Source organism: Leuresthes tenuis, unplaced genomic scaffold (assembly GCF_036924035.1).
Source record: "Leuresthes tenuis unplaced genomic scaffold, fLeuTen1.0.hap1 SCAF_4, whole genome shotgun sequence".
In the NCBI taxonomy this organism is placed as follows: Eukaryota; Metazoa; Chordata; class Actinopteri; order Atheriniformes; family Atherinopsidae; genus Leuresthes; species Leuresthes tenuis.
In genome coordinates, this window is record NW_027325358.1 from 26,101,904 (window position 1) to 26,128,457 (window position 26,554).

General features: G+C 39.9%; 1 protein-coding gene across 4 annotated transcripts in view; it reads right to left on the reverse strand.

The window, feature by feature from the left end:
* septin9b (septin 9b) overlaps positions 1-26,554 on the reverse strand; it is a 65,707-nt gene that overhangs the window by 20,317 nt on the left and 18,836 nt on the right. For 2 of the 4 annotated variants that reach the window (XM_072383445.1, XM_072383446.1), the window contains exon 2: positions 23,231-23,914. In XM_072383445.1, coding sequence (XP_072239546.1) covers positions 23,231-23,914 — 684 coding nt within the window. Of the gene's footprint in view, positions 1-6,306; positions 6,385-10,701; positions 10,857-23,230; positions 23,915-26,554 lie in introns of those variants that run through there. The other 2 variants (XM_072383447.1, XM_072383449.1) reach the window with 2 other exon arrangements.

Genomic DNA, 26,554 nt, shown 5'->3' on the forward strand with positions numbered 1-26,554 from the left:
TTTTTTCCAATTTCTGGTTTTCCAGGGGAAGTGTCAATGTGAAAATCAATGATATGAATACTCCCATTCAGTTACACAGTTTCCACTGGCCCAGAACGTACCGTGTGGCAAAAATGTGCCCCAACAACACATGGGTTGGTACAACAACAACCAAATCGGCTTGGATCTGAGCTAAAAGCTGTCAAATTTGACCACATTCTGACTAATTATGGACCGTTTGTGGTGGCAAAATACCCACTTGGCCTAGTTTCAGAATCTGGACCTGAGCCAGTGTACTTGGGCCAACTCACGGGAATGACTCGTATTATATCTGGGCTGAATTATTTCTTCTGGCATGACTGATTTTGGTATGTATTGGGCCAAACCATTTTTGCTGCATGGGCTTAATTCATTTTTAGTAATTTTCTTAATGTTATTTTCATCACTGTCACGATTATACGAGTACACAGTAAAATAAAAAGAATAGATAAGCTAAATTAAGCTAGGCCAAGTTAAGCTAAGGTAAGGTAAACTAAATTAAGCTAAGAGAAGCCAAACAAAGTAAAGCCAAGCTAAGCTAAGCAAAATTAAGATAAGATGGGATAAAGATAAGAAAAGATTAATAATCAATGTGACAGTGGAGGACTTTGGAAAGACAATATCCTGTGAAAATAAATCATTTTAGGCTAAAGAAAAGTGACAGTGTACAAGATCCAACTTCTACAGTGTTGCCTCAACCATCATAGGTCATGCCAAGATTACAGAAAGATTTCAGACTATTTAGCTGACAGACATTAACTGCTATTCTGAAGCATTAAACCAACTACCATTCAAAGACCTGTAATCTAACCCCTCTGCACAGCTGACATACAGGTCTCTCCTCCGATCAGATATAATTGTCTGTTTTCTGTTATATAGAATCCCCTTCCCATTCCACATTCACACACAACTCAACACTCCCCTCTCAAGTCCTTCATTAAAGTCCCATCAGGCACATCACGTCTGACCCTGCATTTAATAATAACAGAGTGAAACCTGACCGTGCCACCGCCAGAAACAAAGCCAGGATTGTTTTCCTGAGAAGGGTCGTGAAACCAAAGACACTCGGTTTTCATTGATCCACGAAAACCACGTCACCACTTTTCAGCTCTGCTTTAAATTATATAAGAACTTTTTTATGTGTTATTGTTAAACTCCAGCCAGACCCCGATGACGTCAGTACAGGAAGGGAAAGAAGACAGACGAAGGACAAGAAGATCGACGCAAAGACAGAAGTAAAAGGAAATTAATGATGTGACATAGGGAACTGCTTAATGTAGTAGGATTCTATATTCGACCATAATCAGTTTTCAGCTCCATATTCAGAAATGACCCAAATTTCCCCACCATAAAAGTCCCCCATTAACGTGCATTAGTCTCAAGATTAATTGTTTGGAAAAGCCTGTTTTTGTCATGAGGATACTGCAAATAAATGAGAGCTCAACAATAAACCATATGCTTCCATTTCCTGCGGAAGGGTTCACAGAGTAGAACTTTGTTGCACGGAGGTACATCAGAATGCCCAAGTCTAACAAATTAACAAATCATAACTTGATTTCTGGGGAACTCTATAAAACCTCACCAAACGTCCAGGTCTTGCCCACTAAATGGATCGACGAGGACAACACTTTCCTGGATATTTTCAGTCACAAAGCTCATTGGCTGGGTCGTTCCGATTTCAAGCAATTAGAGTTTTTCATTGTGAAGTCAGTTTGTTTGTTTTTTATGTTATTACTCAAATAATATGTTCTCGTCGATTGAGGTCTGGTGTTTGTAGACAAGGCTCATGGGTTGTTTTTTTCTCGTTGTGTTAAAGGGTTGAGCTTTGGGAAAAGAAGACGTCTGTTTTTTCACTCGTACAGTGTTACTAGCAGTTCTTGAACATTTTCTGCTATTTGACTGCTTTGTTATTCTTTTAAAATGATGGTGTCCATGAGTTGAAGCAAATTCATTTTCCTCTCCTTTCCACTCCTTTCCCTCTTCACTAAACTGGAGATGGCATTTCAACCGGCCGTTTGGTGGCTCTCTCTGAAGAGGAAGAGCTCATTAAGTTTTATGTCTGGTGCTGTCTGGATGGTTGGTCCAGCAAGAGGAAAGCAGCACAGGAGCTGACTGACAGTCATAAGCGTGTCACATGAATAAAGGATGAATACTTACGATTTAGTATCCTCTTTTATTTTATGGAATAGTTTTATGAGCAATGTCAGTAAGGAATTAAAGGAGAAGCAGTCTCATCCTGCTACACATGTGCATGTGAAACAGAACACCATTCATCCGAGTGATTTATTCAATACCAACTGCATTCCTATGTTAGCTGTTTTTCCCACCTGGCAATAACAAATGACCCCAAAACTGTCTAGTTTGGGAAGCACGGTATAGTATACTGTACATAGGCAACATTTGCAAGAATGTCAACCACAATAGATTTAGACCGATAAGATAGATGTGACTAAACTAATTGGAATGAAGCCTAATATTGCTTTAAAATATGATCGTATGATAGGATTTATTATCCTAGCTTTGCAGATCTGATTCCATTAAAAGCCTTTTGCCATGTGGTTTGGCTACACTATCTCACAGTTTTCGCATAATGACTTCACTGTAAGGGCCTTTGCATGCTTTTAGGAGAATGTGTATGTTAAATTTGATGGAGATAACATGATGCAAAGGCTCAAGTAGGCAGTGACAAAGAACAGTTGAAATCCCTTTCATTGAATCCCCCATTCAAATCAATTCTAAAACCAAAGGAATAATATCATCAATAATCCCTTTGCGTTTTTTGTAACAGCTCCTTGTAAGACGATCAGCCTGTGTGAAGTCAGTGCTGGCACAAACAGAAAGTGGCACTTGGGGAAAAAGTCTGAAGAATGCAACTGGCCAACTTCATCTTTCAGTGTTGTCTCTTGTGACGGCCCCTTGAGAATGCAACCCCTGGCCTAATGTAGAGCAAAGCAGATGGTGCTGCTCAGTGTCGAAGTGCAGCTCTCCACTTAAAAACTTCTGGCAGAGTAAATAATGACCAGTCTTAAAAACACCTCTGAAAGACAGAGAAGAGACAAAGAGGGGGAGCTCCATGTGGAGGGTCATTGAGGTTAAGGGCACTGCAAGAGAGCAGTGTTAAAATGAAGAGAGACGAGCTGAAAAACTCAACAAGACTGAGCACGGTTTGGAATAATATTTGTAAGTAGACACTGAGAAAATGAAACGCCGAAGCTCAAATCAGCGTGGAAGATACTGTGGTGCTGAGTACCATTGTGAGAGCCAGCTGACCACACTCGTAACTCAAAACTTAAACCGTTCTGAGAAACATGGAAGGGAAACTAGGAGGGTCCCGCCGCAGGACCAGCGAACAGCTGCAGCAGGGGGAACTGGTATAGGGTAGAGGACAAACACAGCCCATGGTGCAGTAAATCAAGAAACCCCCACTTATGAAGTGGGAAAGCAGGCGACTTTTTCAAATACTTTAATTCTGAATGGTCCACAGTGACGTATCAGTGAGGCATCGCACTGTTCAGACATGACCTCTGTAGCCTACTTTGGGATAGTACTTTTTCTCCACACCATACACTCCACATCATAGCCTTAAGATGCCCGAGAGAGGGTGAAAATAAAACATTTACCTTTTTGGTTTACATTTCAATATAATTCTAATGAAGGTGGTCACTGTTCAGCAAAACGTTTCTTTACTAGTTCGCCCATTCTTAAGCAAGTCTGTCACTTTGATTGCAGGCATAAACTCAGAAAGTGACACACAAGGGTGAGAGAACTATCATTTAGCGTGTGTTGCACTCAAATGGTCGTTTTACAAATGCCAGTATGTGTATCATCATTGCAATAAGGGTTAGAACATATTCAGGTTCATTACTGGTTGAGTAACTAACGCTACCTCTCAGGGGACAAGCCTGTAACCACAACAACACGAGGAGATGATATCACACTGTATCCTATAGGCTGTTTCGTTGGATCACAGTTTCTTACAATGCCGACTTTCTGAAATGAACTGGTCTGGTTCATTCATTTTTGCAGACGTCAGCCACACACAGCAGGACACAGAATGAGCTGCCACATGTCTGGCATTCAGGTAGGAATAATGATCTTGTCTCTTTTGATGCTCGACTCTGTGTGATGTTACAGTTAAAGTAAAAGTGAGTAATTCCCACATTACAGCACGCTGATTAAAATTTTGTACACTCACCCAAATGTTGTGTTCCCATCAGTGCTGAAACCAGAAAAGCCTGATGTGGAATTGAATGCTGAATAAACACGTTTTTGACCAGTGTAAAAAGGGTTAAAGATGCCCATAACTAAACTTATTTATAGCTATGTGAGTATTTGTTTGATAAAGTAACCGCTGGCATTTAAAACTGCTTAGTTTGTAACATTTTTTCAAAAGTACAACAGGAAAACCAATCCTGATTTAAATAACCACAAAGCATTTGTCTACATGCCAAAGAGCAGATGCTGTTATTTCCAGTCACAGAATCAAAAACTGACAGATGACCCATAATTAGTTAATTATACTGTCAGAGTGCAGTAGAAGAGACCACCACAAAGTGGCATGTTCTGCCTCGTCCCCTCTGGTGTTGGCAAGCCAACGAGCTGTCACCTCTGAAAGGACGAGACTTGTCGGACTTCCTCCCAGCTTTGACATACATGTAAAGCAGTAGAAGATTTGTCAACAGAAATGTGTCCTCTGACTACAAAAACTGCACGTAAACCAACAGAAGAGAAAGGAAAAGAAACTACAAGTCTACTGAGAACTTTAAACAAACTTAGCTAAAGGTCTACAAACACTGACTGTAATATAGGAAAGAACATTCTCGGTCAGTCAAGTTGTTACTGTAAAACATGTTCACGCCTCTCCTTTGCCTGCAGGCAAATTCTTTGGTCAGTAACACCTAAATTGATTAATGTCCAACATGACGGCTACAGGACGTTAAGCATATACTCAGCTGAATTTCCCTTTAAAGACTCAAGTTTGAAATGAATGTCTGTACCAGCAATAATAGGTTTAAATTATTAGACTTCTGATTTCAGGGGGCAAAAAAAAAAAAAAAAAAAAATCAGTATTCATTTAATGCTGCTGGCCCTGAACAATCATCATGAAGTGTTTATCAGTGGTGATTAAAATAGTTAATTAATCAAGAAGCTAATTGAATTAATCTAATCTAATTGCAAAAGCACACATGTGAATACATTTTCTTACAAAATATGCTCTGTTAATGTTGTGCCACTGCTAATGTGACTTAAGGGCAGCATGCAGTTTAGTTTTGCACATGTGAGGTTAAAAGCACCTCTGGAATATGATTTGCTTTTAAAGGAAGAGAAAGATTGTAGCTAAGGCTTGACTGGGGGTTCTTAGTGTAGCATCCAACAGCACAACTTAAAAAAAAATCCAAACTGGATAAAAAGTAGACCGTGTGATGCACTGAACACATGGGAGATTTCAAAAGTCAGGTTGGCCTCCAGGGCTTGAATCTAAGTGATTGACCACAACCTAATTTTCCTCCCATCAGATACAACTGACAGGAATTAGAAGAAGATAGGTGATCTTTCTGCGGGGGAGCAACTCTAAAATTCAAAATATCACCTGATCCACTCTTTAACTCCCTTTTTACTAAGCAACAAACCTTTCACAGAACAGACACAATGGATTTTGAAAATTAAATCACATCAAAACAGCTTGGGTCCGCTGGTGTGTGGCTAATCCAGCGTAGAGCCTGAAACTCTGGCTGTTGTGATGAGAGGTGAAGCTAAAGAAGAGAACCGTACTGCAGACAACCATGGAGAGAAAAAATTTAAAGAGTACGAGGGGCTATTGTGATTGGTCAACACTCTGCCTCATTTTGGGAGATTGACTATCCACGCATGCTTCAGAGCTGAGGGCACAATGGGTGGGAAAGGAAGAAAGAAAAGGAGAGGGGAGGAGGATACTGAGGTAGGGGGTGCTTCTCCACCCCCCCCCCCCCCCCCAACGATCCTCAGTGGTTGAACAATAAGATAGAAAAGGAGCAGATATTTTAGTAAGTATAAAGCTGTCAAACTAAATGGGGGACTCTCTACAGATCTGCCAAAACATGCTAAATCTCCACTTCTCAGGCGAAAAAACTTCGAGACACCTGGCAAACTAACTCTGACAAGTAAAAGCCTCAACACAGCAATTCCAGTACTCCTCAGCATTTCTCTTTCTTCCTTTTCAAACCTTACTTTTCCTCCTTTCTTTAAAATTTTCGCAACTCTTACTACAAGACAGAAAGTACACAGCAAACATAAGAATTGACAACTCACCCAACCCTTTCCTCTCCTTCTCTTTCTTCCTCTCTCACTCTTTTCCTCTCTCAATTACAGCTCCAGCTGGTGAGGCTGGGCCAAGCTGCTGCTGCTTCTCTGGCCACACCCACATGTAGTCATGTGACTGCCATCCCAAGTGGCTTGGAAGACATTCTGCAGTCACACCCCTCATTCAGAGAAAGTGAATGGAGAACATTGTGGATATGACCCACACCACGTGTGCTTAAGTAACCCCACTTGAGAAAAAGCTGTGTGTGTGTTTATGGTCACATAGAAAATACAAACAAAATACAATATGAGTGTGTGTTTGTGTGTTTGTACAAGACAAGATGGTAATATCCTTCTTCCTTGCTCTCGAATGTGTCCATCTGTTCCCTCCCTCTCACTGCTTTGTTTCACAGAGGAGGGCTTTAAATCATATGTTTGTGAGTGTATGTCTGCACAAACTACAAAGATTTGTTTGTCTTTCTCCTTCAGTCCTCAACAGTCGCTTACTCTTTCTGTCTAAGACACACAAAAGCACACGTCACCATCCCTCAAGTTGTGCCTGACACATGATCAAACTCATGACTCAACACGAATCATTTCTAAATAGAGAAGTAACGCAACATAAAAGAATAATTTCTAAATGCACTTATCTGTTGTCAATGCTACTAAACATGTTGGACTAAAATGGGGTGTATTTATATAGCACTTTTCTAGTCTATCTGAGCTGTCAAAGCTCTTCTACACTACAAGCCACATTCACTTATTTACATATACACTCATATAGCACTTCTTAGTCTACACAGTGCTTTTTCTCTATCCCTCAATCACTTCTATTCACACACTGATGTACCCCTTGGAAGTGGCTGTAGCTCAGGAAGATTGGAACGTTGATGGTTGACTAAACCCAGACCACATGTCAAAGTGTCCGTGGGCAGAACACTGAACCCCACGTTGTCTACCGATGGGTCCATCAGTGAGTGAATGTGTGTGATAGAGAAAAAAAAAGCACTATATAGCCTGTAACACCGTATAAAAAGGCCTGCAGTATGAGTATTGGTGGCTGGGTTAATGTGGCTTGTACTGTAAAAGTGCTTTGAGTGGTCAACTTGACTAGAAAAACGCAATATAAGTACAGTCCATTTACCATTTATCAGAGACAATGTAGGGATCTGTGAAGCCAAGAATCGCCCCATGGACCTTCCAGTTGGCAGACAACCACAATCTTGTCTGCACAATTAATGTGCAAGTAAGCCGACTTGATAATTCAATTTCTTTCCTCACTAGTATGCACCATATTCTTGAGAATTAAACTCATCGATAAAATCTAATTGAAATATGAAGCTGGTTTAATATTGAGCCTGTGACTTTGTATAAATGATTACATAAAATTGGAACGTGAAACCAATGCATAAGTTGTAGTCTCAGTTGCTACCTTTATCTCTTCAGCACTATAAAAAAAATCGATTGTGTAATTTATTTACAGGATATGAGATATTATGGCAAACAATGCTTTAGGCTATGATACTTTGTGATTATCGAGTCACTACTGTCATGGCTTGGATGAAGTCCATGGATTCTCTGTTTGAATCAGATCGAGATTCAAAAACCAAGAGGACAAAAACGCAAAACTTCTAAATTAAAGTTCACAAACTGAATACAGTACATTAGTCACTTGCATATTTTGGAAGCTATTTACCAGGAGCATCAAGTCAATTAATTTACATTTTAGTGTAGCCAAAAATAGCTTCCAGCTTTTATGCTAACTAAGCTAACTAGTCTCAGCTTACACTTAAGGGACAAGCACAACAGTGGTATCAATCAAGAGTGGCTTTCAATCTAACTCTCAAGAAGCTACTATTCCTTTAAGAGAGGAGTTCCTAAAAGCCTAACATAGCCAACTTGATTTAGTAAAGCTGCACTAAATTCAATATTGGCAGCAACACAAATTAAATTGTTTCCAAATCCCAAATGTTCCTTGGAAATCTGCATCACTCCTGCTTCCCGTCCCCCAGCTATCCACACAGAATGGGACTCAAATCCAAATACAAGATACAACAGTCGACATGTGAAGAGATATCTTCTAGTAATAAATTTTATGATCAAAGAACAAGAAAAGATTTTGATTCACAAAGGATTTGAGTGACAGGAAGAAGTGAGTGATTTATTTGTTCCTGTGCTGATACTGCTTAACGTTTTTTTTCCATCAGTGCACAAGCCTAAGGTCTGAGAGAGGTTTTCATAGCATTCAGCAGAAACGCTTCCTTCCTCTCATTACTAGAACTGAATCATTTCACTTGGCTGTGGTTTTGTTATGAGAGTGTCTGTATAAAAGTCGGTGTGCAGCAGGTAATCTGTGCTTCACACTATTTGAACATTGCTGTTAAAAGTTTCCATTTCCATCAACTGTTTCTTCCTTTTTTCTTTGTCTGTTTTTTCCAATGATATCCTTGTTAAGGCATCCCAAGTAAATGTTACCATGAACTTTATGTAACCCAAATTTGCATTAAACTGATCGGGAATTCATTGTTTGAGAGTATCAAACAAAGTAAAAGCCAGCTGAGCAGACAACCTTTAATATAAACTTCTGGACTGTGTCTGAGTAGAAACTCATAATTTGCACCCTGATGGTTTCCCCTGTAATTTGTCAGTGTTTCATCAGTGAATGGGGTCTTTCTCTCAAAATGAGTTTTTCTTTAAATAAGCATGTTAAATTTCTCAAATTTTCCAAGCCCAACTCTAAATGTGGATACATGACAACGTTAAATGGTTTCACTGTCACACAAGCATGAAATATACTCTTTTTGGAGTGGTAACTTTTGACAAATTTCTGTCATATGTCTCAGTACATCAAAGAAAAACGATTTCCATAAAGTTGTCACACAACAAGAAGCAATGTTCTCAGAACCTTATGACACAACAGTGTCTGAAGCTGCTCTTTCTGGTGGGAACAGAAGATCAAATAAGAAATCTGCCGTATGTTAAGATAGGCCTGCAAAAAACTTAAAAGGCATGTTTGAGCAGAGGGTGTGCAAAATACATTTGAATACAATGTAGGTGATCTTAATCTAAATCTTGAAATACTGAAATATATGTGCATGTTCTTATATTTTGGGCACAAACACTGAAACCATTTCAGGGAGAATGTTCAAATTAAGGAATTTTAGTTTCTTTTGTTTGTTTTTTTTCCAATTAGACATAGTAGCTAATTTAGTTCACATCATCAAATCCTGTCAGCTAAAGACGAAACCCCAGACTACTATGTGGTGATAAAAGGCATACTATAAGGCCAATAGGCAGAATCCGTAATTGGCCCAAAGGTCAGGGCTGATTGCTGTGGGCCACACAATCAGTGCCGAGCTCATATGGAGCTGATTAAAAGAGTCACCTCCGTGACTCAGCAGCTCAAGTGACTCAGGGACACATTTTCGCTGAGAGTGGGAGAGAACACGGGGGAAGGCAGTGAGCAGAGAGAAGGAAGGATGTAGAGGAAAGAGGAGACAGGAAGAAAGAGATAAAACAGGAGGCGGAGACAAGGATGGGGGTGGCTGGAAAAGAGAGGCACAAGAGGGAGAAGCGGGAAAGAGGAAGAACATCTGGCTTGGCCTGGATATCTGCAGAGAAGATAGCTGGGTCTCTTAGAGACTTCCTGTTGTGTTTTTCTGCTGCGGTTTCTCTGCTCCCTGTGGTGCAAATGGAGACAGCATGTGTGGTGAGTGAGGACACCCCGTAGTGGCCCCCAAGACTCAGCTTCATCCTCTTTGGCTGAAATCACTCACACGTATATCCGGAGCTACTTCACTCTGCAGTAAAATACTTCACTCCTCCCGGTTTATTCTTGAAGTACCTTTTTGAAAATTTTATCACAATGTTTCAACAACTTTGGCCTGTGTTTGCTTTTTCCATCAGCTTTTTGCTGTTTTTATATGATGACCCCAGAGAAGATAGATAAGCTGAGCAGATTTGGTGGTCTGAGTATTTATTTATGGGGAAGAGTCTGGCTTTGGTGTAAGCCACCAACGTTTTCTCAGCTGGACTACCTTGTACTAAGAGCTAGTATCAAGGACTTAGAAAGACCTGCAGCCTTTACCTTTCACTTTCAGCTGTCATAAGTTTAAAAAAAGTTCTCTTTACAACTCAATCACAGAGACTGTGCGGTGAAAACCTGTTTCTATGGTACAAGTCACCAAAACAAGAATGTTAAGATGATGTGCAGAACAGTGTCTCAAGAGCAGGTTTAATACTAAAATATGTTTAAATAGAGATTTTAAAAAAGTGTAATATACATCTGTCAGTGAATTTATTATTACTCATATCTGCTTTGATTTGTTCCGCCTCATTGGGAACAGTTGTCCTCTGTTTTCCTACTCTACCTCAACAAACAAGAACGACCAAACAGATACTCACAAAGGATGTCAGTCCCGTGGTTGCTGTATATCTCACTGCAAGTAGAAGTCATCTCTCTTCTTAGTCCCTTTCTGTTACGTCTCTCTTGCTTAAAAATCCAGCTTTACTGTTTTTTTCACTGCAGCAGCTGCTAGTAAATTCTCCACAGATCTAGTTGAACAAGAGCTATTCGAACTAACTACCCTTTCCAGTGCATGCACACACACACACTCACGCACACACGCTCAAGGATGTTTCTCATGATGTTTTGGAGTCAATGCCTTCCCCACTGAACAATAAACAGTGACTCCATGGGATCAGTCTTCTGGGGAATCCCTGGCCACCTCGCTGGATCTGCGGGGGCTGAGGATGACTCAAGTCCCAAAAAAAGAAGAGAAAACTGAAGCAGCTCTGTGATTAAACTATCTGTGCAGTTGCTGCATGTCTTCCAGAAACATTTAACCAAGTTTTGGCGCTAATTATCTCTGATACAAACCCCAAAAATACAGAGAGCAGGAGGCGGATAATAACAGAGGAAGAACTTAGGCTTTTACAGATCATCAACCATGATTTTTTAACTGAGATTTTGTCAGGGTGAACAACAACCACATCACCCAGTAGTGAATTTAATTTTGTGTATCAAGACATCAGACACAAGTTACCCCTGCCCCATCCAGTTGTGAATTCTTCATCCATTCATCTGCCTCCCCTTTTCCCAGGTGATGTTGATATGGGCAGTCTGCTGTGCAAGATCACCAAACTGTTTCACGCCATCCAGGCAAGAGGGGAGGGGTTCACCAGGAGTTCCTCCAAACTCCACTGACAGGTCTTTTGTCAAAGAGATGATGGCATTTCTCTTTACATAAAGATCATTGCTGGATTACTACAAAGCTGCTGGCAAATGATCTAAATCCCTAAATTGCGGATGCAAACATAAGATTGAGATAAGATAAGATGAATTAATGGCAATGACTTTAATGCAGGGAAATGTATTTGACTAAAATCAAGCCAGCTGCAGTATCTAAACAAACTAGTTAGTTAACCTTGATCTTTGTTATTGGTGCATCAACATTCTTGTCACACAAACCTGTTCTGTTGCACTGGTCTGTTTGACCACAGAGACAGGCAAAGTTTATACAATTCTAATGAGCTTGAAAGTCAGTATTTGGTATGAGCACCTTCATTCTTCAACACAGCCTGAACTCACTTAGACAAGCTTTGTGTCATTTCTTTAAATAGCCCTCAGGAATAGTTCTCCAGGTTCCTTGAAGCTTCTCTTTGGATGTTGCCTCCCTTTTGCTCTGTTCTCTGTTAAGATGATGCTTATTGAAGACTGCTTCAATAATGCTGCGATCTGGGCTCTGGGGAGGATTCATGATTCAAGACCTGTTGCCACTGATTTTCAGTCCAGTTCTTGAGACATTTGGCATGTATCAGCCTCCCTGTTTCCCTTCCCAAAGAAGACAGTCACCCTTCCATGACCAGACTATTTCTGATGAGGCTTCAGTGAATAGAAGATCAACTGAAATTGAATTGGATTGAATGTTTGCCCTTTCTGAAGAACATCACATTCAGAAGCTGTTCACCTGCTGTAGATAGTTTTTTAGACCTGCTCCTTCTTTTGTCCTCCAGTTGTCCAGTTTCTTCAAATATCTTGAAAATACGCAACATACAATGCAAGGCTATGCCAAGCTGTCAGCTAATAGCTAAAAACTGCCTTGGTTAAACAAAAAAGAAAAAACTCTATGCCTCTTAAACTGTGTCATCTTTGGCATTTTGCATGGATGTGGCTAACAAATTGGGAACACAATTTGTCAGTAACTTGCCTGTAATAAATTGTCAAAAGATACAAGTTGCCTGTGATGGGTAGACACGACACTGGTTCATCCTTTAAGTTTAGATGCCTTTTCCTTGAATCATTCATAGATCAATGTTTATGTGGCTTAATAATTGTATTGTATAAGGCGGCTGTAACTCAGGAGGAAGAGCAGTCGCCCACCAATCGGAAGGTCGGTGGTTTGACTCTGGCTTCCCCAGGATACTTGTCGAAGCGTCCTTGGGCAAGACACTGAACCCCACGTTGCCCCCCTAGTGTATCATTGGGGGTATGAATGTGTGTGAATGATTAGAAAGCACGTAGTTATGTGTATCTTAAGACGTGCTGTATGAGTGGGGTGAATGTGGCATGTAATGAAGTGCTTTGAGTGGTCAGTTAGACTAGAAAAGCGCTATACAAGTACAAGTCCATTTACCAAGTCCAATAAACAAAAACACATTCCTCTGAAAAGGGTCAGCTGGGACTGGACTGAGAACAAATGAAAAAGCAGCCATTGTCCAAAGAAAAACTTTTAAAATCCCTCACAACCTGGACAATTGTTGATCATGACCACTTTAAAGGATTAAAAGAAAGTCTTTGGAAGCAAAATACAAAGACATGAGGGATGACTAAATACTTTTGCTCGGTACTATATCTGGTGCAATGTAAAGTTCAAGCCTGCACCCTTTTATTTCTTTCATTTTTAGACAGACATACACCCTCACATAAGTCCCTCTCCTCCCTCGTCTACTGGTTTCTGCAGATGGCAGAAATGTGACACAGAAGACCATATGTCTGTCTGCACAAATACTCACACACACACACGCACGCACACACACACACACACACACTGGTACAACACAATTCTAGTATATTTTTCTGCCAGCCAGTGGGGGCAAATCCATCAGCTGAGAACACTAAGAAAAAAATGACTTCATATGTATTTTTCTTGATGGAAACTTCCCGAGATGTAAATCTCCACTCATCTAAATCTTCAATCAGTTCAAATGTCCTAATATGTTCAAACTTGGTGATCACTAAGGAGTCAAGATGTTTGTTTTTTTTTTCAACTCATTTTCACAGTGACAATAAGAAACATAATTCCCCGCCTGTTTCTTGGACAAGGAAAACAGCACAGTCTCATATCTGGATAAACAACAAAGATCACATGGAGATAAATTACGTTAATGACCAAAATTATCTTGCTTTGCCCCATCAGGCACAGATGGCCCTCGTCCTACTGTCTGTCTTTCATCTCAAGATGAGATTGACGGTTGTGTGTTGTGTGAATGTGCATTCATGCATGGGTTCATGTCAAAGTTAAGGTCTTATCTAAAATCTGCTAAAGGAGGAGAAGGTGTGAAAATGTTGTCAAAAGTCAGGAAAATTTGTGTGCGCTTGAATGTGCACAAATTTTTTCAAATACTTTTAAAAGGTGAAATTTGTGTGTTGAGGACCACTTTATGCTCGAAAAACTGAATGAAGGGGTGTCTGCCATAGTTATGGGATTTGGCAGAATGACTGAAAGGGACAAAGGTCTTTCTGCAGTGGTGGGAAACTTCTTTAACCCTTGACTTCCCCCAGATGCTCAAAGTAAACTCAAACTTCCGAAAGCCTTATCTGGGACAAAGTGGAACTCTGTATGTGTATACGTGTCTATTTATCTGGGTTAGAAGGGCTGTCCCTTTCCCATTAGTGAGTTCCACCCCCGTCCTTCAGAGTAAGATATTCATTGCAAACAAGAAAAGCATTTCATCCTAAGTCTTGGTAGTGTCTGCAGACTTCAAAGAGCTGCAAAGCAGTGTCTTAAATATATCTGTCCTACTGATATAGAGGAGTGTTAAAAACTTTCATCGGATATATACAGAAAAAAAGCGATTTCCGTTCCAATGCTTTTCTTCTCTGACTACACTTCTGTGGTCCAAGTTTCTGTTCCTGGAGCTGTTTTCTTCATCAGGCTCCAGCCATGAAGGAAAATACTGCGATACTGAGGGTAACATGTTTAATTTTCACTGTGTATGAAGTTGAATATAAAAAGGAAGAAATGCAGCTTTATTTTGCTTGACAACCACACAGTCAAATAAAACAGCTTTTCTCTGTCATACACTGCCTCCTGGTGGCTTGTGAGGGAAGTACAGGAACAGTGGAAATCCTAATCAATACAATCAATACAGTGAGAAGTGACTTTCACTTTTATCACTGCAGGGCATTTTTTAACTGAAATAACAGATGTTACAAACTGGAGGCTCACTGACTTCAAGTGACCGCTAAGTCAAAAATACAGGGTCTTTTTTTTTGCTTAAGATGGTGTGTAACTGTGTGAAATGATCCAGATGTATCTAAGGAGCAACCATGATAAAAGCTGATCAAATTCTCTAAATAATAAGGAGAGGAGCTTCAGTGTTTTCTGTGTTATGTCTTGGAATCATTGGACCATCCTTTATGAAGGATGGGAGACAATTCGTTCCATCGTGAATAAAGGAGGGTGAGTGTAAGCAGCCTGTGAAATGCTTTCTTTTTTCCACTTTTCTTTCCTATTTTAAACATTGATAATAGATATTCTGTATATCTTCATACAATTTTGATATATATGATATAGCTTCTGTATAACAAAGTAATAACATTAAAACAAAGTATCTAAAGAACTTTTTGTGAAATATCTATTGAACATCCATAATTTCAGTGTAGACCCACACCACATCTTAAAGTAAGTGTGGTCAGATTATTGCAGTGAGGCTGCCTTTTCCTAAATCCTAATGAATTTCTCCTATCATCTTTCCTTAACCACAAGATGTTTTCCAGTGAGGTCGAGGAAAGAGCTTCATAAAAGTTGATAGGAGGTCGTTTTATTTGAGAATCTGTGCTTCAGTAAAAGGCCATCATCTGAGGAGATTTTTTATTATTTTTCTTAGCGTCCAATTGATATTCAATAGTACTACTTCATCCCCTGTGACTTCTTCAAATGCTGAGCAGGATGAGAAGGAGTTGGCACAAGTTAGGTGTATGTGAAAGAGATTTACAGTGATATACAGTTGTTTTTATTTAAAGCCAAAGCAGTGCTTAATCTCTATGAGACACACGCTGAACACATCATGGACAATGCAGGGTTCAGCCTTTTGCCAAAGGACATTTCAACATGTGGACTGCAGAAGCCAGGGATCGAACCACCAACCCCCCCAACTATCAGCCATTCTAACCTCTAAGCTACAGCTGCCCAGTGGCTACTCCCATCGGGACTATATGGCCAAACCGTTGACCCGACCTCCAAATCCTAATTTTACTGAGCCTCAAACAAGTCTGAGCTGAAGAGGCAACATCGCATAACATTCAAGATTCACGGGATCTGCTGCCAATATGTTGCTGAAATATATCACAAGACATCCCAGAGGACCAGGTAAGAGCTGTTTTGCTAACAACCTATGCAAAATTACACTGGTGGTTTTGATTTAGCAGTTATCTATGATCATTCAGCATCATCACTCCTGTGTCATTTTTTAGTGAATCACCAAAATCATCATAAAAGTGTTAATTAAGATCCAAAATCCCAGAAAACTACAAACTCCACATTGGATTCTTAACTGTGATGTTATCCTCAGTTAGCAGCAGCACCTCCTCACAAGCACATAGGAAAAAACCTCTCCTTCCTTTTCTTGTCTCCCAGGTTTTGTTTTTTTTTGTTTCCGGGGTAATTAGCCGACAGGTCACACTGAGTAATGATCTGGGATCAGTCCACAGTAATTACACTGGGAGAGGATTGACCTCGGATATGCCTCTGCCTGAGGGTGCATGTGTGTGTGTGTGTGTCTGTGAGAGAGTTTTTAGAGACAACTAAAAATAAGACAAAAAAAGGTCTGAGATAAAGAAAGTGTGTTTGTGTGTGCTCTTTTTTGACCTATGGACAGGCAGAGACAAATCACCCTCCACCCTCTGCAGGCCCCTCCTCCCCACTCTCAGAAGGTCAATCTAAATTAAAGACAAATGGCCTTACTTGCTCTTGCTATAAGAATGGCTACACCTCAGTTACAAAAACAAACGTAGCTCAAGACAGTCGGTTTATTTAGGAAATTCAAAGACATATTCCAGTACTGCATAAAGCATCTGCTGGACTGAAAAGACGACATCTCTTTGTTCTTCACCATAACAACAGGAAGAAAAGACACAATGGCACTACATGAAGTGTCTCCTCAGAAACACCCCTTAAATACACATTTCTTCTCAAAAAGCAGCTCTAGACATAACATTGATTTCCTTTCCATTTTCATTACTGCTATGAAAGTACCATTAGTAATGAAACAGATGATAAAGAGGCAAATCCATTTCAGGTGGGTTAGACATTTTTCTCCCTTATCACAACAAAACACTAAAGGAGCTCCAAAATGAGGTTACTGGATGTGATTCTATTGATAACCTACCAGTCCCATCGTCCCACCGATAAGGACACAATTTATGGTCAGCCGCTCTGTCTACTGACCTTACCGCTGTCTTGTTGCTGTAAAATGGAGGAAGTTCGTCTTCAGAGTTAACATGAAAGCAACTCTCTGTTTCCAAACCCCAATCTGTCAGTGTCAAAATGGACTCCAGCTCAACTATCTTGCTTCTTATTTTGTTTAGAAATACTTATGCTAGGTTTCTACATGGAAGGGAGCTGAAAATATCTTAAATTTGAAATGGGTGTCTGAAAAGTGACAAGCAGTGTTCTATTTCTGATTGCATGTGGCCAAGCCTTTCTGTTTATAGACACTTGATAGTGCTCTCTTTTCAGTGTTTGATGAGGTGATGAACAGCAGGCCTGCTTATCAGGATAAGGCTCCCTATCTTGTTCTAGTGAGCACATAGGGTTGGACCAGATGCGAGCCAAAATAATTCCAGTGTCTCCAGGCTTAAGTGATGATCAGGTTATATTTTTATTTATAAATTTTTCTTAAGTTAAAGCAATTTTACATGATTTACATCCTAGGTTTGAAGCCATAACATACAGAACATGTTTGTCTGTGTTTTCCTACACTTACTCACCAATATTAGTACTATTGGTAATCTACTCAGTTTTGTGTTGCCACCAAAATATCTCTGCCTTGTTAGGTCATGGACAATGATGTCCGATGGTGTCTGCAGGACATGGGCAGCGGATCCTTTGGATGCTGTAGGTTGTAGAGTGGAGTGTGCATGGACAGAGCTGTACATATACTACACTGTATCCACTTACAATAGCATTAACTTCACCTGAAACAATATAATGATCTTCAATAGACTAATAATGAATTTATATTACCCACCAAAAGCAATTAGATATGTTAGAACAAAACAAGTGTTGCTAAATTACTGTTTTTAGAGCCTTGGTGACACACTATTGTGGCTGGCATGCATATATCTAAAAATCAAGCAACAAGTTTACTGTTGAAACTGAATTCAACTTTCACATTCTGTTTCTGGAGATATTTTACGATTACCTCCTAAACCCTGTGGGTCAGGCAGAAAAAGAGACTTGTAACTTCAGAGTAGAGGGTATTATGCTCAACAGGCAATCTCAACTGGTCAGAGAATCCCAATAAAGAGCTGCCAATGCTAGCTGTAGCTAATGATAGCTAGATGTAGCTTTTGGTAGCAACCAGCAGCACCATCAGCTTCACATGAGCTGGCTCCAGGCAACAATGCATGGTCCCATGTCAACAGATGTAGTGTATAGCATCTGTACACTATTTTTTGCCCTCATGTAATGAATTTGAAACAAAAGGGAATGAGAAATGGGAATGATGGGAAATTGTTTAAGAATGCATGTGCGTTTTTACAAACTGTCATGGTAGGAAGCTGCCCATCCTGATTCTTGTTCCCGCTTGAGGTCCTGTAAAATTTGCAGGGCCTGGTAGAAGAAGGACACTTCGATCAAAGATAATTCAGTGGTTGGCTTTGTTTTGTCCTCCTGTAAAGTGACGTGTGGCATTTGTGCCAAGGGTGAATTGTACAGGGAGAATTATTCGTGATACAGCCCACCCTGTTCTATAAAATCATATGGACGCTCTCCAATCGGATTTAAATGACTGACCTAATGGTACTGCTAGTGCTAACAAAGGTATCTGAAATAGTGCCTCAATACTATAAACACAAAACAACATAAGCTAAACAATTCCAAAAGCCGGCCAAACAAAAAAATACAGTAGACCTGTTTAACTCGTAGTCATGTGTTCAAGTTGTGAGCAACCTACTTATCAGAAGACACGGGGTTACCCTATGACAGGCCCTTGCTGTTAAATGTTTTCATCCTGACCTGTCTCAAGTACGTTGTCACAGGGGAACTGTTGGATCCCTCTCTATATAAGAATGCAATTATCTTGTGATGTAAAATTCCTGAGCTGGCATATGCTATGTTTCTCTGAATTGAACTGTGTGACCTCTGATGACTTGAATCCCCCCCTCAAATGACGCATATTCTCAGCAGTGCTCTACTAACAACTGCAGTTCAGACAATGTGGATGTGTGCATACGATTCTTTTCATGCTGACCGTTTACATAAACATCCTGGTGTATCTCATTCTCTGTAAAGTTCAGATCAAAGTAGAGAGAAGCAAAGGCTAGGAAGCTGACTGACTTATATCACATGACCCCCAGCGAGAGGAAGTGCCCTGCAGTGAGGTCACGCTGCAGGGGAAACAATCACAGTTGACAGAACACGGAAGGAAGCACAGCTTACTCCAAGTGCATTTGTGTGTGAGCGCTTGAGCACAAATGATATGTGATGTCATTTCCTTCTGGAAAAACTCAATGGGCAGGAAAGCAGCTTAAGTAGCAAACACAGTTGTTTGTCATATGGAAAAATAACAAAACAGTCATAAAAAAATCTTCTAAATGTCTTCTAAGAATATCATTTTCAAAGGTAGAAAACTAGAGCAACAGGGCAGCTAATCCTCTACCAGTAGAACAGTGTGCGTCTATCTCTTGGATATAACTTGGACTTACATGCTGGTACATTACAATGATTTCAAGTCTGGGACTGCAGTGATGCTTATTTTTGTCGGTGTTAGAGTTTTCCTGATCATGAGTTTAAGCAGCGCAGGGTGAGTCTGGAACTTCCAGGCAGGTCGCCCCTCATTTAGGCCCCTATTAGGGTCTCTCCCTCTGGACAAATAAGCTGATGCAACCCCCATAATCTTGAGGTGAACCATGTAACATTTTTAGCAGAGACACAGGCGAGAGATTTATAGTTATATGCAGTAAAAACACAATAGGTACAACATGACATACTGCAGCAGAGGCACACAGGGACAGGCGCAGACACTAAGGTATTGTTCAGAGTCTGACAACAAAACATCTGCCAATGATAAAGTGAAGAGTTTTGTCTTATAACATTAATAATAGTGCAAAACAGCAGGACCATAAATTACCATATTATGGCTTGAAATCAACAGAAGATTATATTAGAGAATAATTTGAAAATTTCTGAGGATTTAATAGCTTTGTACTGATTTGGCCAATACAACATAGTTTTCTTCCTTTTTATTGTAGTTTTGTATGTTGCTAGCTAGCAGCTATTTACTTTACTCATGCAACAATAGATAATCATAAATATTCTCTACATAAAAAAACAAAAGTCATAAAACATCAGTTACAGGTTTGTAACTGGTGACTGTTTGTAACTTTGTAACCAAGTATTATTTGGAATTTCTGCATCCGGGTCCTCTCTTCACCACCACGACACACTTCAACCCACCATTATGACAAAAATGAACAAAAATAGTTTGGGGTCATTAAAAGTCTTGAGCTATCAATGTGAAAACTGGAGAGAAAAATACTCTCTTAGGTATAGTATTGCAGTTATATTAATTGTACTGTTACAAGCATATGTTTTCAAGTTACTTGAATGGTGATCTTGTTGATGACACAGCAGTTACAAAGTCAGGATTTTATTAGAGCAGAGCGACAGTCTAGAAATGCTTTAAGTATCAGGGTTCATGTTTTTTTTCCATGTTCTCTTCTTGTGTGTGTAGGTCCTTTTCCCAGGGGCCGTGACAGCTGGTGGTGCCTTGATCACTCATCATCCTCACCTGTGGCCGATCCTGTGTCTACTGCTCAAAAGCTTCAGTCATTTCTCCTCTCATCACCAGTTGTTTGTTCTTCTAAGTGGTACAGCACCGGCCAAGTTTTCATGTCACTCAAGTTTATGTCAAATTTTTGTGGATCTTGTCACAACCTCTTTTCACTTACCTTTCAGGCTTCACCAAGCAACTAACAGAAGGAAAGTCACTCTGCACCGCCACTGCCATTACCAATACAAGTCTGTTTCACCACTGGGAAGTTACGCCAAGTCTAAATCAACAACTTACTAGTCAATACAAACCTTTTGGCACTTGCATTCTCTACCGAAAACCCTTAACCAACATCTCCTCTCCCAGAGACCCAAGCTATCCTTCTGGAGAGATATCAACCAATGTCTTCTTGATCTCGCTACCTGTTTATGATCCACAGAATTCCAGAAATCTGTATACAAGACTAAAATGCAAAAAGATGGCTTTTGAGCATGTGTGCAGGCATCGACCCATTTGAATCTAAATGATTCAAATATATCTGCAGGAGCGATTCAAACCCTAAATGCATCAACCGTGTGTGTTATTCCAGTTTTGATAAGCTATATCTTATGAGAACCGTAAGGAAAAAGTCTCTGCCCATTATCATCATTCAAAATAATCAATTCTGACCTAATTCTTATTCTACTCCAGAATCAGGTCATTATATAGAATCACACAATACTAATGTAATCCTGTGGGAAAGCAAATCCTCATTCACTGTTGAATATAGTTTCAGTGCTATCATAACTAATTACTACTGGACTGCCATACTGATCTGGCGCTGCAAGGTTAGGCTTTCATCACATCATGAAAACCACCCCGGTTCCATTACGGTATTAACAGGAGACACCAAGTACCACAGCTACAGACAGTCAGTCTGCTTTTTCTACAGACAGACCAGCCTCCAAGGACACGGTTACTTGTTTTTACTGGCAGACGTCAGATTAATCAAACAAGCAGCTCATGTTGCTGGCTTGTTTCTTGATTCAGTCTGCCATAGTGGTGTGAGTGGAGAAGGGACAGGAGGATATGAAAATCAAGAGATCCAATTCAATGTATTCCAGAAAAAAATGGGGCATTGTGTACCCCATTGAGTTGGCTGTTCCCTGTTGAGTTTTATGTGACTTGAATACAGTCACTTAAACTGACTTTAATCCTTTTTCCACGGCTGACATTGCCACACCACAATGGTTAGTCAATGCTAAAGCAGTTACAGAAGGTGGTGAACAAAAGCACAGCACCAAAGCGCCACTTTGCTTTAAGAGTTAGTATGTATGTATAAAGCAAAGATAGAATTGAAGGCTGTCGACAAATTTGAGCAATTTGTCAAAGAGCACTCCAGAATTACCAGCTACTGTATTATCAACAACAATCAACTTCAGAGAACATCCATGCATACTAGAACTAATGTTCTAAAATGTTACAAAAAGGTCAGTTTGGGAATTCATACTGTTGTCTGATGACTAGGGCAGTTGTAAATGTTTCAGATAGATATCAGGACCAGACATTAATATTAATTAAGATTAAGATGTTTACCTGAATGCAATTAAAGCCTGCTCAGACAAGATTGTCCAGCGCTATTCAAACTACGATCAGAGAGGTTCAGGTACCAAAAATCTTTGTCCCTTGCCTACACATACTGCATATCAAAGTGATATTTCATTTTGATCTTGGGGTAGTGTGAAGTACATGTGATTAGTCAGCAAGCATGTTTCCATGACACAAGAAAAAAAAAATCGTACTAGTCCGACTAAAACCAGACTTTTAAAATACATTTAATGATGTTAGTTTGACCGCATTCATACAAAATGGAGCTTCTCCAAACCGGACTAACACTGATGTTTAATGTTTGCATTTTTTTTTTGTGAAAACAATAAATTGTAATTGACCGAAAGTGAAAATGAAGCAGCTCTCGTTCACATATTTGTCACAGTTTGTTTTGTCTGACAGTTTCAGGCATAAAAAAGATTGTGAATGAAACTCAGCCCATTATGCCAAAATGTCAACTTACTGTTGCTTAACGCCTTTCCAGAAAATCCCTCTGTTCCAATAAAATCCTGATATTAGAACCACATGATGATATGACAAATGTGCAATTGTATTGAATGTCTTATCCACAGCAGAGAGCAGTCAGAGAGCTCTGAGTTTGGAAAATCAGGGGGAAACAGGGCCACAGAAAAGCAACGTCAAATCAACTCATGCCTGAAAGAGGTCGTAGCTATTCGAGTGTAGTCAATTTAAACTGAGTCACTTTTACACCCGGCAGTTGTTTACATTGTCACTATTTTCTCAACCAAAGTACATCTGTGTTGCTCTGCATCATCCCAGTCAAGTGTAATCCCTAAATACCAACTAGAGACAGTAAACTGAGTCACGAGCCTGAAAAAGCACAAGCACTGGCCATCAAATAAATTTTGGCATAATGCCTCATGCCTTGTTTTCATAGTTTAGCACATATTAGCCTTAAGAAGGTAATAATTACATGTTTTTGTTCACGATATGTCAGTTTTCACACAGAGTTGGGTTTGTAGGTTTTTTGCTGTTTTCTTTTTTTTTTAAGAGATTGTATTGTTGCATTCTACCTCCTTATTAAGATAATATTCTGGAATTGTTGACAGTTTGAGGATTTGACTGGAAAAAAACATATTGGACTGAAGTACAGTTAAAACAGACTTACTGTCAGGGTTGGGTGACTTGCGTCCTGCATGGTTGGGCGATGAGCAGCGGAAGGTGGTGACGATGGTGTTGTGGTGAGGGTTTGGGTGGTGTGGGTGGTGCACTGCCTGGTGGTGACCATTGTTCTCTGGAGGAGCTCGTGTGATACTGATATCAGGCTTGCGACCATCCGCGAAACTGGGGGTCTCAAACCTGCGAGTATGATTTTGCTCAGTGGCTCGAGTGATGCCATTGTTATTATTGTTGCCTTCACTGCGGCGGATCACTGGGGAGTCAGTCAGGCTCTTGGCAAAAGTTACCTCCCTCTTGTGGCTCATCTCAGGGGTCTTGGAGTGTCCCAGGACTTCAGGGCGTTTCAGGGCACTGTTGCTCACAAAGCGTGTGGAAGAAGGGCTGGTGATGTTATCCACCTGCTTGCTGGAAGAAGAGATGTCAATGGAGAGTTCAGAGCGGCGCGACACAGGCTCAGGAGTCTTAGAGCCTCCTCCTCCCAAGATGGAGCGTGGTTGGTTATAGTTGAGGTTGTTGTTGTTGTTGCCAGCCGGGGCAGCAGTGCCGAGTTCACGGTAGTAGATGCTGGTTGGAGACATGGCGTTACGGTGAGGGAAGTTTGTTGTTCGACGAGAGCCGGGGGAAGAATGGGATGAGGTGTCAACATCCTCCACCTCAAACGACCTCTTTAGCGCTGTATGAGGGGGACAAAGAAGACATTTTAGTCAATATTTTTACATAATTGATGATCATGATAATGTTTCAAACAACTGTGCTTTCAGGTCAGTATCAGGAGAATGTATGATAGGTAGACTCTATACGTCCAAAGCATAGTAGTACCACAGTGAAGGTGAAAAAATTGTGACATGGCAACATGATGCTAACCTTTAACTATGTATTTATTAATACTCAAGCCTAACCATGTTATTTTATCCCTTACCATAAACATTTGTTAATATCTAACCCTCACTGTGTATTTTTTAGATCTAACCCCAACCATTTGTACATGAAAAAATGAAAGTCCTTGGACAATAATCGGTGGATGGGGCTCGAAATTGCTTGACTGGCCATGCAAAACGTGACACTGACATGTTGTACTCTAGTCGACAGTAGTGGACAAGTGGACAGTGGAAAGTATTAGTTATAGCTTAGAGAGTGTAACTGATTCATCATTATAGATAACACAACTGAGGTATAAAGCTCCCCACCAACAGGTATTAATCTAATGAGAACTCATCTATGTTTCTCAAAAATAGATATTATTGCCAAGAGAAATCCTCTCAAGTCATACCCAAAAATGGATGAATATGCTAATGTCCCTTCACACACATCTCTGCCCTGTCATGAAATAAGAAGGTACCACAATCACCACAGCTGCTGGGTCCGGGTGACCAGAGGCTAACAGAAAGTGCCTGTGTAGCACTAGCCTCAAGCTAACTTTTCCTTTAATTTCTCCTAACCTCTTCTTATATCAGTTCCCCATAGTGCATGTAAAATAGCTATACGGTCCTATCTAGCACAGCTGATTCCTGTAATTCTCTACTTTGATCAAACAAGCTGTCTGACCTTGCTTTTCTGAATGTGAAGGTGATGTCCGCAAAATTTTCCATGGCTGTAATTTGCTAATATGTGTTGTAACACATACAAACCATCTTATGGACATGCTACCAAGGTTAAAAACTAATAGTCAGAAAGTCTTTTTTTGTAGAATTACTCAATTGATAAGTGAGCTAATACTTAAATGTGCTCAGTACATTTCCACTAATCCACAAAAATGGGCTAAATCTACTGGAAACCAAATCCACTTTAACGTCTTTCCCTTGTTAATAATTTATGGGTCAAGATTGTTGTTTATAGAAAGAAGAAAAAATATCATAAAATATTCATCAAATGGTCATACCAATTAAGTGAGCAGTATAAACACTTAATTGTTTTTCTGAAAACATTGTGAATAGTATCAAAGCATTAAAGTGGGTGAGGTTTCATGGGTGGAGGAGATGTAGAGCAAATGGCGCACAAGAGAAACAGCATGCACTACCAATTACCATTCTCATTCACTTGCACTGTTTTTCACTGTTTTCCAGAGTGAATAATGTCCTGACTTGGATAATGTGTGTGTGGTACACTAGAATATAAACATGAAGCATTTTACACAGAGCCCTGTTTTTTCATAGCATCAGCATAGAGATAGAAGCAAATGTTTGTCCAGCTTAGTTTATGTGCAAAAACTTTCCAAGATGAAGATACTGAGGGATGGAATCACCCCCTGGGAAGAATGTACTTGCATGAAGGTCAACTAGAATTTGTGTGTTGAGAAATTGTGGAACAAAGCCAGTGGCCAGGAGCTGGCACTGTAATTACACACAAGTTAGACTAGTGCACTCCCACACACCCTTAAGAATGTTTCCTTCAAGTCAGAACACAGTGCCAATTAATACATCTGTTTGTGGCTTCCAGTGTGCCTACAGTATGCATGCCTTTATTTTTATCCAGTTATTTGTAGTTTTGTTCAAAATGCTTGTAAAACTACTGAGTATGTGTTACGGGAATATCTTTATTTTTAAGCATCTAAAGTCACAGGGAGGACACCATGCCTCACTGCTTTCCTCATAAAGCCAAAACTCTGTTTGGCGGTTGTGGAGCTTGACACAACAACATCAAAGCTGTCTTCCCACATACATGAGTAAGCATAACAAATCAGATTTTCAGCTATAAAATGTTTGTTTTTATTCAGCATTATTGACATTTCAGAAATTTTACTCAAATGTATAAATTAAACTGCTACATGCAACACTTTCTGACATCCTGTAATGTTTGAAATAACCAAAAATAACCTTTACCAAGGTCTTATTATCAGGCTTGCTTACAGTCATGATTACAGAAAAGGACCAAGAAGTCCTCGAATTGATAGAATCATATAGGTCGTTTGTTCATACTCTCAAGTACGGCCCATAAAAGTGAAAAGTAAAGTTCCACCCCTACAAGAATCAAGAGGAAAATACAACTCATATGAGCGTTTCCACATCAGAACAGACATCATTCTCATGTTTTCCTTTAAAAAGACACAAAATCCTCATAAAGGGAAGGAGAGGAGGATGGGGAGGTGGGTGGACGGTATAGTAACATGCAGTCATTTATGTGTACACGACCTGAGTTCAAAACCAACATATGACAATAGGTTTCTCCTATCTGATTACATTAAATTATATATATATATATATATCAATTATAATTACTTTACTAAAACACTTTAGGGTACTCTTCCTGCTTGAGTTTACGCAATGATATTATGTGGTTGGAGTTAGAAAAAGATAATAGTTAGAGCTTAAATAAA